General features: G+C 31.3%; 1 protein-coding gene across 1 annotated transcript in view; it reads right to left on the reverse strand.

Annotated features, from left to right (window-relative positions):
* Nucleotides 1-10,745: 10,745 nt before the first annotated feature.
* Nucleotides 10,746-14,153, reverse strand: part of LOC145267068 (uncharacterized) — an 85,686-nt gene continuing 82,278 nt past the window's right edge. Inside the window, exon 18 of the mRNA XM_080123025.1 lies at nt 10,746-12,231. Within this exon, the coding sequence (XP_079979151.1) occupies nt 12,158-12,231 (74 nt within the window). The 3' untranslated portion in view covers nt 10,746-12,157. The remainder of the gene's footprint in view (nt 12,232-14,153) is intronic.

Consider the following 14,153-nt stretch of genomic DNA (forward strand, 5'->3'; position numbering starts at 1 on the left):
TCCCCTCTCCCACCTCCGTGTTAAGAAGGGCGTTTAACGTCATTATGTAGAAAAGCCAGTCTTAACAGAGAGAGGACCACTGGAAGTGAAGTAGAAACGGTAATACAATTAAAATTAAGCCAAATGTTACCTTCCCCACCCCCCATACTGTCAAAAAAAAAAAAAAAGAAACGTGAAATTCAATTTTTTGTGTACATCAACACACTAGAGATATCTGGAAATTAAGGAAAAAATTTTCTAGAAGAGGGTTCACTTTACTATATGAATTTAACGTGTTGCCATATTTAAGCTTGTGCATCTGCTACTAGGCTCTCGCTCCTAGACAAGGTTCAAAAGAGAGTCGCCAACCTGATAGGTCCTGAACTGTCATCTAAGCTTCAGCCTCTGTCCCATCAACGAAAAGTTGCATCCCTCTGTTTGTTCTACAAGTACTTTAACGGTGAATGCTCTGACGAACTGCAAGCCCTTGTACCCCTTGGACGTAAATACCCCCAACAAACCAAAGCAGCTAAATCCCACCTCTTCACAGTAGAGATCCCTAGATGTAAAAGAGCCTTCTACTCCAGTAGTTTCTTCCCCAGAACCGCTAGACTTTGGAATTCCCTTCCGGGTCCCTGCTTCCCCAACTGTACTGACATGCAGAAGTTCAAGTGTAACGTGAACCGACATCTTGCTGCCCAACTCCCCACATAGTATCCCTGTAGTTTATCTCCCTGATAGTAGCCCCCTACATCAAAGTGGCAATGTTTTTTTTTGTTTTTTACACGGTGGTCACCACTTATCAAGGCCCGGAAGCCACTCAGGGATAAGGGTTATTGCAAGTACAGTACGTTAGTGTGGAGATTTGATGAAGTGTTTACTTCAATGTGCCTTGTTTGGGGTGAAAATGTAATAAAAAAAAATTTTTTTAAATGGTCACCCATTTTATGATCACTTAGCATAACAATTTTTTTATACAACAGGATATATAAAAACTTTGTACTTAGGCACTTATGTTACCGTGCTGAAATAATGTTATTATTTAGAAATCTATTCTTAAGATGGGGGGGGGTATTTTGTAATTATTCTGTACTTTCACCTAACAATTTAATAAAAAAATTATCATAAAACTTGAATTTAACTTGGAACTACTATTTATTAATAGCACGGTAACATTATTGCATAATCAATAAAAACTTTTCCTTATTAAAAAAAATTTGTGAACGCGAATATTAATCCTAAATCCAAGGGGTTAATAAAAAATAAATTTAAAAAAAAATAAATTTAATAAAAAATAAATTTAATAAAAAATAAATTTAATAAAAAATAAATTTAAAAAAAAATCAATTTCTGAAAAGAAAAAGAAAATTGATTAAAAAAATAATGGTTGACTGGGATAGTTTCGTACATGTATATCAGATCTACCTCTGCATTCCAAGTTTAAAAAGAATGTGCCCTCCATAGTATTAGACCTGACGGAATGGTTAATTGTAAGTATAGATCATTTCATACTCTCGAAAAAATCCCAGCAAAAACCTAACAGCCAGCCATGGTTCTTTCTCTCCAGAATGTGCTGCTACCATTGTACACAGAAATCACTTTTTCTATTGCTTCCAATGTAACAGATGTACTGAGACTAAAGCTGCTTTCAGGACTGCCAGCAACCACTGTAAAAGAGTAATAAAGAACACAAAAGAGTTGTATGCTCAGTCCATTACGTCCAAAGTAGCTGAGCAGCAGTTTGGTTTACACCAGTTTTGGGAAATAGCAAATAAGATCCTGAACAGAAGCATGTGCTCTATCCCAACCATCAACAATGAGCCTAAGGTAATCTCATCAGCATCAGACAAACTCTTTGCCAAGAACTTTGCAGCTAATTCTACCCTAGTGGATCAAGGCCACCAACCTCCTGTATTTCCTCTCGTATCTGAAAACACACTATGTGACATACAAATATCTGTGCGTGATGTTGCCAAGCTAATCAAAAACCTTGATTCCAGTAAAGCAACTGGCCCTTATGGCATTCCTTTTACAGTGCTGAAAAAGCTTCAACCAGAACTAGCTCCCATAATCACAAAGTTGTTTAAACGTTGTCTTCAGGAAAATTGCTTTCCAACATCCTGGTAAACCTCATCAGTACACCATGTATTTAAGAATTCAGGTGATTGGTCATCTTCCTTTCAGTACAGACAAATAAATTTCCTGTGCATCATAAGTTGCTGGAATCTGTGTTAAATAGAGAAGTAGTCAACCACCTCAGCAAAACTACCTCCTTTTTTAACATGCTATATGGTTTCCTTTCTGCTTGATCTACAGTGGATGTACTAATGGTTATATCTCCTAGGATTAGCAAATCTCTTGACAGAGGCTTCCTTTCTAGGACAGCTGCTCTTGACATATCAATGGTCTTTGATAGGGTATGGCATAAAGGTTTACTTCACAAGATCTCCAGCTATGGTAAAGCTGGAAATGTCTTCTCAATTATTAAATCATTTCTCTCTGATAGGTTCATAAGAGTAGTGGTTGATGGGCAGAAATCAGAAGCTCACAGTATTAATGCTGAAGTCCCTCAGGAGTCCATCCTAGGCCCAACTCTTTTCCTGATCTACATCAATGATCTCCCAAATCACATCTTAAGATAATTTGTAGACATTTATGCTGATAACACTACCATCTATAGCAACACTTCAAAGGCAAAAGTCTTCTGGATTCAAATGACAAAGGTCTTTTTGATTCTCTCTCCTCTGATCTTGAGCACATGGTGTAATGGGAAAAGAGGTGGCTGGTTAATTTTAATACATCTAAAACTAAGCTTCTGTCTTTACATCATCAGCGCTCTGACCCCCATTGGGCATCAATTGAAATGAATGGCTCTCGTCTTGGGGAGGCTCCATGTTTTGACAAGCTTCTGGGTCTGATCTTTACTCCTTATCTGAAATGGAACACATACATCAAATCTGTTGCCAAAGTTGCTGAAAAAATGGTGGGACCCTTCTACCACTCCAGTAGATATCTCACTGCTGATGCGATTCTCTACCTATATAAGAGCCAAGTACATCTAAGAATGGAGTACTGTTGCCACAATTGGGCAGGAGCTACTAGAAGCAGCTTATCTTGCCTTGACAAAGTTCAAAATAGACTTTGTAGCCAAGTAGGAGATGAGCTTTTCTCTTCCCTGCAACCTCTTTCCCACAGAAGAGACGTTGCGAGCCTGTCTCTGCTTTATCGTTATTTTCATGGCAAGTGCTCGCCTGAGCTCCAATCTATGGTCCCCCCCCCTCACCAAACTTTCACAAAATACACTTGTCTAGTTGAAACCACTATCAATAATTTTCCCCACTCTTTATCTGTGCCTAAATCTAAACGTAGATTCAATGAACAAAGCTTCTTTCTTAGAACTGTACACCTCTGGAACTCTCTTCCGTTTCCCTGCTTTACAGCTGACTGCAATATGGTCATCTTTAAGTTCAACATAAGCAAGTTCTTGATGAACCGTCCCCTTAAGTAATCCAATCTACTATATTTCCACGACTAATGATTAAAATGATATTGCCCCATTGACTACTATGAGTCGTGGCGATTATGCGGTGATCTGATTTTGGCATACAATCACCTCAACAGGCATTAAGATATATTTCAGAACTTTTCATTCACTCCTGTGCCAGAAAAAGGACTACGTGGACACTACATGACACTTTTTCACAGCCAATTTCAATTGAATCAAAGGAAGGCTGCATTCTCAATCAGAATCCCTGGTTTGTGGAATAAACTTCAAAGTGAAACAATAAATGCAACAACAGCTCTCTTTATAATGCAGAAGTAATGGAGAACAATGGATTAAAAATGATCAAGCCGGCCTTATTGACGTTTCGATGGGTTCCCTAGATTCGGCTGAAATGACTGACCTAGTGGGATTATATATGTTGTATAATTTAACCAAGGACATTAAGATAGAACATATTGGCTTATACAGAGACAATGGACTTATGATTATAAGAGATTCAAATGGCCCTAAATGTGAAAAAATGAGAAAGATAATCCTTAAGAAGTTTAGAAAAATTAGTTTAAAAATGGAAATAGTATTAAATACCAAAACTGTTAATTTTTTAGATATAACTCTAGATTTAAGAATAAAATATATACACCCTATAAAAAAGATAATACCGACTCCATATATGCAAACCCACATTCAAACCATCCAAAATCCATAATAAATTCCATCAGTAAAAGAATAAACAATAATTCCTCTAGTGTAGATATTTTTAACACACAAATTGTTCTTTGATAAAGTACTTAAAGACAGTGGTTACAAAAATATATCCAGTCTATATCTGATACTCAAACACCCAGAAATAAGAGAAGAAAAAAAAATTATATGGTTCACACCCCGATTTAATTTAAATATCAAAACTAACTTAAGAAATAATTCCTTAATCTCATAAAGCAACACTTCCCACCTAATAATATTCTCTATAAAATCTTCAATAAAAATGCAGTAAAATGAAGCTACAGTTGCATCAAAAATTTAGAAAAAATAAAGAAACATAATATGGAGATTCTAAATAATATGTCAGAATTAAATAAAAATAGCAACACTAAATTTGTAATTGCAGAAATGAAGAAAAAATGCCCACCGAATGGAAATTGCTTAGTAACTTCAGTAGTATACAGAGCAAAAATCTCCACGAAAAAACACCCAATTACTAGTAAATACTATATTGGTATGGCAGGGAATACTTTTAAGGAACGGTTCAGGGGTCACAAAAGTTCATTTGAAAATCCCAACAGTAAAATAAACATGTCACTTTCAGTATACTATAATGGGATATCCTGAAAAAAGCTAAAACATATTCTTCCCTTAGCTCCCCCATGTTACCTTTGTCTTATGGAAAAATTATTTATCACAAGGTTTCAGGACAGAGATAAGTTAATAAAAGACTAGAAACTTTCATAAACTGCAGATATTATAAAGAACATCTTATTAACAACCTTAATATCATCCCATAATTTAATTATATCATAAATAATTTTTTTTAAAAAGTCCATAATTTAACTAGAACTATAAATAACCCACATCTCTCTCTCTCTCTCTCTCTCTCTCTCTATATATATATATATATATATATATATATAGAGAGAGAGAGAGAGAGAGAGAGAGAGAGTCTAAAGAAGCTTTGAAAAAAATGCAAAAATAAAAATAAAGTTTAAATTCCTAGAAAAAAAAAGTTAACTTTCACCTATCACAGACTTAGCACCTACATAATCCGACTTCTAAAAAGTTTATAATTACAAAAGAGAATTCATTTATATGAGGATGAGAGAGAAAAAAAGAAAGCCTTAACTAAAATTGTTAACTAGAAATAGGACTTAGCACTTGCATAAGCCGATTTTGAAAAAGTCTTGAATTTTAAAAGAGAATTTAACTATATAAAGATAAATAGAGAAAACCTTTTGTAAATAGAAAATGGGAATCCTCAGCTGCTTACCATGTAGTTGTTTTGGAGATTTCTCTATATATAAAACACATCTAATGCACCGATTTAGTTAAATATCTCAATTGATTTAATCTACATCTGATAACTAAACAAGCGCATAATACCATATAATTACCTAATTAAACCAAGCCAACCTAATAACTAAAAATCCTTAATAAAATATCTGCCTAAACTCTGATGTTTCTTCTCCTAACATGCTCCTGTCGTAAAATTTTGATACTCAATATATGGATCTCAATAGTTAACTAATCTTATTCCCTAACATATATTGGGACAATACTTAACTACCTGAAGATCCCCAACAATATAATTTAATGAATAAATCTCTCAAATGCATACAAAGAATTACTGAAAAAATAGCATAATTTTATAAAGATAAATTAGATTCTCAAAAATACTATAGTATATTATTTTATTTAAAGAACACTATCAAACTAAAGAGATCACAAGTGATTTTAGGTAGAATTTTGAAAATTTTTGGAAAACCTCTGAAAAAATCATCTAGATTGGGATCTCCCCCTTTTATATATATTGAAATAAATAAATAAAAACTTAATAAAAAAATATTTTTATGAAAAGTGCTTGACTGAGCTCCAATCTTTGGTTCCTCTTCATAAGACATTCACAGAAAGAACTCGTCTCCACAACTACAAATCAGTTCCTTTGCTTTCTTTTTCTCTCACACCTACATCTCCCCAGTGCATGTACTCTTTTTTTGTTTATATATATATATATACTTTCATAAACATATATTTATTATATAAATTCAAATAAAACACTTTTATTTTTAAAATTAAAAGAAAAACTTCTATTTTTATAACTACATCTCCTCAGTGCATGTACTCTTTTTTTGTATATATATATACTTTCATAAACATATATTTATTATATAAATTCAAATAAAACACTTTTATTTTTAAAATTAAAAGAAAAACTTCTATTTTTATAACTTCATAAACATATTTCTTATAAAATTTCAAATTAAAATAAAAACTTTATTTTTAAAAATTTTATTAAAAAGTGGGAAATATTTTCCATTATCTACAGCCCCGTTTCAACATCAGATGTTGCTAATTTATTGCCTATATTTTTATTTATATTTCTAGGTTCTCTACTGAGCTCCAATCTTTGGTTCCTCCTCGTAAGACATTCACAGCAAAAATTGTTTCCACAACTGCTGAGAGGTGACGGTGACTAAGTTGTTAACAACACGTACTCGCAACCTGGGCGCGTCAAGTTCATTTCACAGAAGCAGTCTCTTTGGTTGGGATGTTGGATACCTCCATATGGTACCTCCTAAAAGTATCCAATGTTTTTCTAGAAAGAATTCCAACTAGAAAAGATATCGGAGAAAGAAATGCCAACAATAGAATCATCTCATTCATACAAAACAAACAAATGAATGGTACCCAATAAAAACAACCACAGTTTTTCTTTTTTTCATTTGTCGAACATGTTACCACAAGATTACTTCCCTGGAGGTTACAACATTTAAATGTATATATTATAATTTTTCTTAGCCTGTCTGCTCCACTTTGCTCTGATTAGGCTCAAATTTTGTATAGACCTTTATTATAAGGTCCAGTGAACTAAGTATTATGGTATACATCAATGTAGAGTTAGGGGTTAATATTTAATGCAAGAATGAGTGTTACATGAGAAGGGCTGTTCCTGATATGAACTTCCGTCATCTTCCAAATATGCAACATGAGCACGAATTCAACCATATTCAAGCATCAATTTTGGCATAAGCACTCCTTTTAAGTGACAAGTTATAACTTTTGTTCATTTTTAACATGCTGAAAATCTGACATTTGTCATTAACCATCCTAAATGATAAAGATTTATTTGTGATTTTCAATCCTCTCATAATATTCTTCATCATTCAACTGACAATCCATCTTATTAACCCTCATCCTCGAGTGGCTATTAACCTCGATAAGTGACGACTCATTAGTATAAAAATCCTCTCATAATTTTCTCCATCATCCATCTCATTAACCCTTATCTTCGTGTGGCTTTTAACCTTGATAAGTGATGACTCATTAGTATAAAAATCCCCTCATAATATTCTTCATCATTCAACCGACAATCTATCCATCTTATCAACCCTTATCCTCGAGTGGCTTTCAACCTTGATAAGTTGTGACTCATTAGCATAAAAATCCTCTCATAATATTCTTCATCATTCAACTGACAATCTATCCATCTTATCAACCCGTATCCTCGAGTGCTTTTAACCTTGATAAGTTGGGACTCATTTGTACAAAAAAATCCTCTCATAATATTCTTCATCATTCAACCGACAATCTATGACTTATTAACCCTTATCGCTTTTAACCTTGCGACTCATTAGCATATATAAAAAACACCTCTCATAATATCCTTCATCATTCAACTGACAATCTATCCATCTCATTAACCCTTATCCTTGAGTGGCTTTTGACCTTGATAAGTGACGACTCATTAATATAAAATAAATATTATATATCCTCTCATAATATTCTTCATCATTTAACATCAAAACATGATAATAAATGCGGGTGTGACACGGGGGAGGGGTCAATTCTTGGACCTTTATGATTAAATTTTCTCTGAAATGGGTATATTTGCTGATGACACCACGCTCTATAACAGACACGAGGGTAAAACTAGCAAACACATATCTAAGGAAATCGCTAAAACTCTAGAGGAAGATCTCCAGTCTGTAGTGGAATGGGGCTGTAACTGGTTGATAACTTTCAATGTTGCCAAGACTAAGCTGATTTCCTTTCATAATTACAAGAAACCTTCTCAATCACTGATTGCCATGGTTAATGATATGCTGCCTAAAAGTACTTCCCTCAAGCTCCTAGGGTTAACATTCACAGACAACATGAATTGGAACAAATACATTGAGGCAAGTGCCGAGGCTGCTGCGAGGAAGATGGGTTCTCTCTACTGTGCTAAAAGGTTACACACACCTGAGAATATCCTGTATCTCTACAAAGGTACAGTTCGCACATGCATGGAGTATTTTTTCCACGTCTGTGCTGGTGCATCTGTCTCTCTCTCTCAGACAGGGTTTAAAAAAGGATCGCCAACCTAATAGGTCCCAAAGTCCAACATCTGTTCCAACGCTGAAACATGGTATCCTTGTGCCTGTTTTACAAGTATTTCAATGGCTAGTGCTAATTTCAAGCATTAGTACCCCCTTGATGACAATACCGTCGACAAATCTAACAAGCAGCAAAATCCCACCCCTACACTCTTGCGATTCTTAGATGCAGTAAATTTTTCTACCCGAATAGCCTTTTCATTTGGACTAATGCACTTTGGAATTCTCTCCTTAGCCCTTGCTTCCTTGAATGTATTGACATGCAGAAATTCAAGTGTAATGTGAACAGACATCTTGCTGCCCAACTCCCTAGATAGTGTCCCTGCAAGTCTGATCCCAAATAGTAGCCCACTTACAACTAAGTGGCTCTGTGCCTTGTTTGGAGTGAAATGACAATAAAATTTTTTTTAAAAATCACAACCTGACACTTTATCCATCTCATTAAGCCCTATCCTCAAGTTGATTTAAGCCTTGACAAGTGGTGCCTCACTACTGTAAAAAAAAAAAAAAACTTTTCTTGCCCATGCCTTCCTTAGTTTGCAATTGATATAAGAAAAAAAAACAACAAAAATAAAGAATAGTTTTTAGAAATAAAATAAACTTTATTTCAAACAATTTAACAATTCAACTTTAAGGATAATATAAAAATAAGTTGAAAAAAAAAAAAAAGAAGAAAAAAAAACTGTAACAAAGATATATAATGAAAGATCTAACAAACACAATGGTTAAAATTTTTACTATGGTGGCCTCAAATGACCACAATAAAATAAATAAACAATTTAAAAGATAAGACACATAAAAGGAATTAAAAGTAAAGCACTAATAGTTAAAATTTAAAAAAATTATTTTATTCATTGCATTTTAATTCATTGAAAAAAGTGGACCGTATTTAAAAGAACATTTATATCAAATGTAATTTAAACCTTAGTTTAAGTTATTTTAAATAAAATACATATATAGTTTAATATATTTTAAATAAACACAAATAAATATTTTTTTTTTTAAATAAATGCAATTACATAGCTTAATATATTTTAAATAAACACAAATTGTTTTTTAAATGCAATTACATAGCTTAATGACGAAGTTGTTAACGACACATACTAACAACGACTCAAATAAATAAAAATAAATAGTTAATTTTTTAAAACTAAATCCTATTACATTTATATTGTAAATAAACAAATAATTATTTTTTGAAATAAATGCAATTACATTACTTAATATATTTCAAATAAACAAAAATAGTTATTTTTTAAAAATAAATACATAGCTTAATATATTTTAAATAAACACAAATAAATAGTTAATTTATTTTAAAAACTTAAATAAATATTTTAAAATAAACAAATAAATATATAGCTAAATATATTTTAAATAAACACAAAGAAATACTTAATTCATTTTAAGAACCTGAATAAATAATTTTTTGAATAGACAAATACTTAATTTAAATGATATTTTAAAATAAACATAAATCCCAAATAAATAATTAATTTTTAAAATAAATACAAATACATAGCTTAATATATTTTAAATAAACTTAAATAAATAACTAATTCATTTTAAAAACCTAAATATAATTTTAAAAAATAAGCAAATAAATATAATATATTTTAAATAGACATAAATACTTAATTCATTTAAAAAAAAACAATAATTAAATTTTTAAATAAATATAAAGATACTTAATTTATTTTCAAATCCAAATAAATAATAAATTTTTAAAAATGTAAATATATAGCTAAATATATTTTAAATCAACAGAAATTATTAATACATTTTAAATGCAAATATCTACATGAATAAATGAATAAATACTTAGTTTATTTTAAATATCTACATAAATAAATAAATACTTAGTTTATTTTAAATATCTACATAAATAAATAAATACTTAGTTTATTTTAAATATCTACATAAATAAATAAATACTTAGTTTATTTTAAATATCTACATAAATAAATAAATGAATACTAAGTTTATTTTAAATATCTACATAAATAAATATTTTAAATATTATTTTAAATATCTACATAAATAAATAAATAATTAGTTTATTTTAAATATCTACATAAATAAATAAATAAATAATTAGTTTATTTTAAATATCTACATAAATAAATAAAATACTTAGTTTATTTTGAATATCTACATAAATAAATACTTAATATTTAATACATGCAAATAAATACATAGATAAATATACTCTAAATAGACAATAAAATAATTTTAAGTAAACAAGTAAATATTTAATACATTTTAAATATTGAATATTTAATATATTTAAATATTGGAGTTATTTTGGAAAAATAATTGATTTTTACACAAAATAATTTAATAATTAAGTTTTTAAGAATCAAAATAGTATAATTCATTTTATATAAACATATATGTGTGGCTAGTGTTTGTTTTAGCGTTTGACAAATAAAATGAATTTAATTGACTGAAAAAGAACAATAAAAATGAAAATTGGCTAATGAGAATCAAAGTTTGATTTGTCAGCTTAATTGCTATCTGGATCTATAAAAGTCGCTATTTTAAAGAAAATTGTAGAGGTGGACCTCATTTGAAAATCACCAAAATTAATAATTCTAATTTAATTTTTAACAAACATTTGACTTTTTTATCTATATTAAAATTGCTAATTTCTGCAGTAATTTATAAAAATTGTAGCCACGGAAGAACACGAGAATATATCTGTTTGGTAAATAAAAATAGTTTTACGTTGTTGTTGTTTTCATTATATATATTATGAAATGAGGAATCATTTCGGTACTCGTACAGTTTAATCAAGACATTAAAAAATGAAAATATCAAAAAAAAGTTATATTGTACGTATCCATTTTGGACTGAAGATCTCCGAAAAAAATTTCACTTAATTTGATTGAGTAGTTTTTTTTTTTTTTTTTTTTTTTTTTTTTTTTACAGCGGAGAAACACGTTTTTATGAGAGCACGTTGAAGTCAGTCATCTTTGAATTTTTTGAACATGCCACAGGGAGATAACTTAGTTTAAAGCACCAAGACTTTCTCCCCATCTTTAATACTAGCTTTTCTTCCTAAAAATCGAACCTTTTGCTCGGTAACAAATTATTTTTTCGCTGTAAAAAAGAAACTACTTGATCAAATTAAGTGAAATTTTCTTTTTGAGAACTTTGTTGCACAACGGATATGTACAATATATCTTTTTTTTTTTTTTTTTTTTGATATTTTCATTTTTAATGTCTTGATTAAACTGTACAAGTACCATCATTTCTATTAAATTCTAATTAGTATTATGCATCTAAAATTGAGAAAAGCACTTTGAAAACTTCCAACGTTACATAAAGGAAGCTGAAGCAAAACAAAATGGCTACCAAAATTGACCTAATGTCATGTTTAACAATGAAATAGAATTTTAACTCGAAATGATCTCTCATTTGATAATATTTAAATAATATAAAATATGAATTAATATTTAATGAAAACAACATAAAACAACTTTTAATGCCAGAACAGATTTTTCTTGCGTTATTCCGTAACTGCGATCTTCATTTCTGCATAAAAATTCAAATTCTTTTCCAAAAATTGTTTTTAGTTGAAAGTTTATCTCAGTCTGATGAGAATTTCTCCATAAGGTTCGTCTTGTTTGACGATGACACAGTTTTCCCTCAGAGCAACTGAAAAGCAAATAAAAATGAAATTAAAAAACAAATCATGGAAAAAAAAGAAAAGAATTGTTTACCAAAATTGAAAAGAAATCTTGACTTGTTTATGAAAAAAAAAAAAAAACTTGCTTACAAAGATAAAAAACCACAACACAAAAAATAAGCCTAGACTTGTTCACAAAATAAAAAAAACTAACTCAAGATTTGTTTATGAAACAAACCTTAGATTTGTTTACAAAAATAAAAACAAACTTAAGACTTATATATTATTTAATTGGAATTCATTATTGAGATGAGTATTATTAATTAATTCATTTATTGCGGACTATTATCCTCATCTTTCTTAGTTGTTGTTTCACGACTTTTCGGTCAACTATTCCTCTGGCCGTCATCAGGTGGTAAACGTAATGGGATAGGAACTTCAAATATCCTAACTGCATCCTCAGCAATTACTGGAACCATAGAGATTCAACGTCTCTACGTTGAATCTCTATGGTTCCAGGTGAGAATTGTCTGAAGATAGCAGTTTCAATCCTACCCAGAGGCTTACTAGGCCAAAACGTGGTGAGACGAGAACAACTACGAATGGCAGTAAATACTGATGATGCAGTTAGGAGATTCAGAGTTCTTATCCTGTGGCGCACATCCGTGGAATTGTCTTCCGTTTTCCTGCTTTCCAGCTGACTACAATATGGTTGTCTTCAAGTTCAATGTAAACAAGTTCTTGATGAGCTGTTCCACTTAAGTTAACAAATTTACCGAATTTCCATTACTAACGATTACTATATTGTCCAATTGACTACTGTACACTCTTAACTCTTATCCTAGAGTGGTCTCTGGGCCTTGATAAGTAGTTATGCCTATATAAAAAAGCAAAAAAAAAAAAAAAAAAAAGCACCAAACATTCATTGCTGTCAGGCTGAAGTAGGGTTCTTTTCAGTTCTAAAAGGTCCACCTACCAAGATTTTACCATTTCTCCTTAAGAAGGGTTAGTTCATTGCAAATCGCTTGCGGTGCCACTACCAACGACAGGGCTGCTCAGGCATTTTTGTAGGCTAGAGCACACTTATCCTATTGCAGTGGGCTGGTGTTTAACTTCTTAATGTAACGCTGCAGTTACAAACAAACAAAGCAAAGAAATAAATAAAAAATTTGGGTCGGAATTTTTTCTTTTTTAACAAAAGTTTTTATTACACGTTACTGTCCCGTTTCGACACGACTTAAAAAGTCTCTCACTTCTCCAACTGCATGCCGGGCACAGCTGACCCAGTCTCCTCCTCGACTTTACATGCCCGTTTTCTTCAATGTCCGACTTTGCTTCTAACCACGTGGTGCATTTTTTCTCCTTTTTCTTCCCACACACATTTCCTAATTTGCATATGTGCGTTTTTCGGACACTGCTGCTGCTAATCTTTTCGCAAGCCAGCCAAAACTCTTCCAGTCTGCGCAGATCACAAACTCATACTGGCCAAGTTTCACATCCATATAGGAGAACGTTGGTTTTCGTTTTAATTTAAGCGTACAGCACAACTTGCACTTCGCTTTTCAAACATACTTTAAAATAAGTTAAAACACCAAAAGCTTATCCAGGTAGGTAGAAGAGTAACTTATCTTTGGTACCATTTATTTGTTATACATTTGTTTCTTTACCATTTTTTATGTACCTGATAGAAGAAAAGGGTAGACAAAGAGAGAAAGGAAAAGGATAAAAGAAGGAGAAGAGAATAGTAAAGAAAGAGAGGGAAGGAGGATAAAAGAAAAATGGTAGAGACAGAAAGTAAGAGAAGGAGAGGAAAGCGAAGAAAAAGATGAGAGAGAGAGAAAGAGAGGAAAAAGCAAGTGAAAAAGTGAAAGTAAGATATAGAAAATGTAGTGGGATACGCACTGATTGGGGCTTAGGGTTAGGGTTAGAACGAAATAACCTTTGATTTTTC

This window comes from Euprymna scolopes, chromosome 42 (genome assembly GCF_053919585.1).
Source record: "Euprymna scolopes isolate OS-2025 chromosome 42, ASM5391958v1, whole genome shotgun sequence".
In the NCBI taxonomy this organism is placed as follows: Eukaryota; Metazoa; Mollusca; class Cephalopoda; order Sepiida; family Sepiolidae; genus Euprymna; species Euprymna scolopes.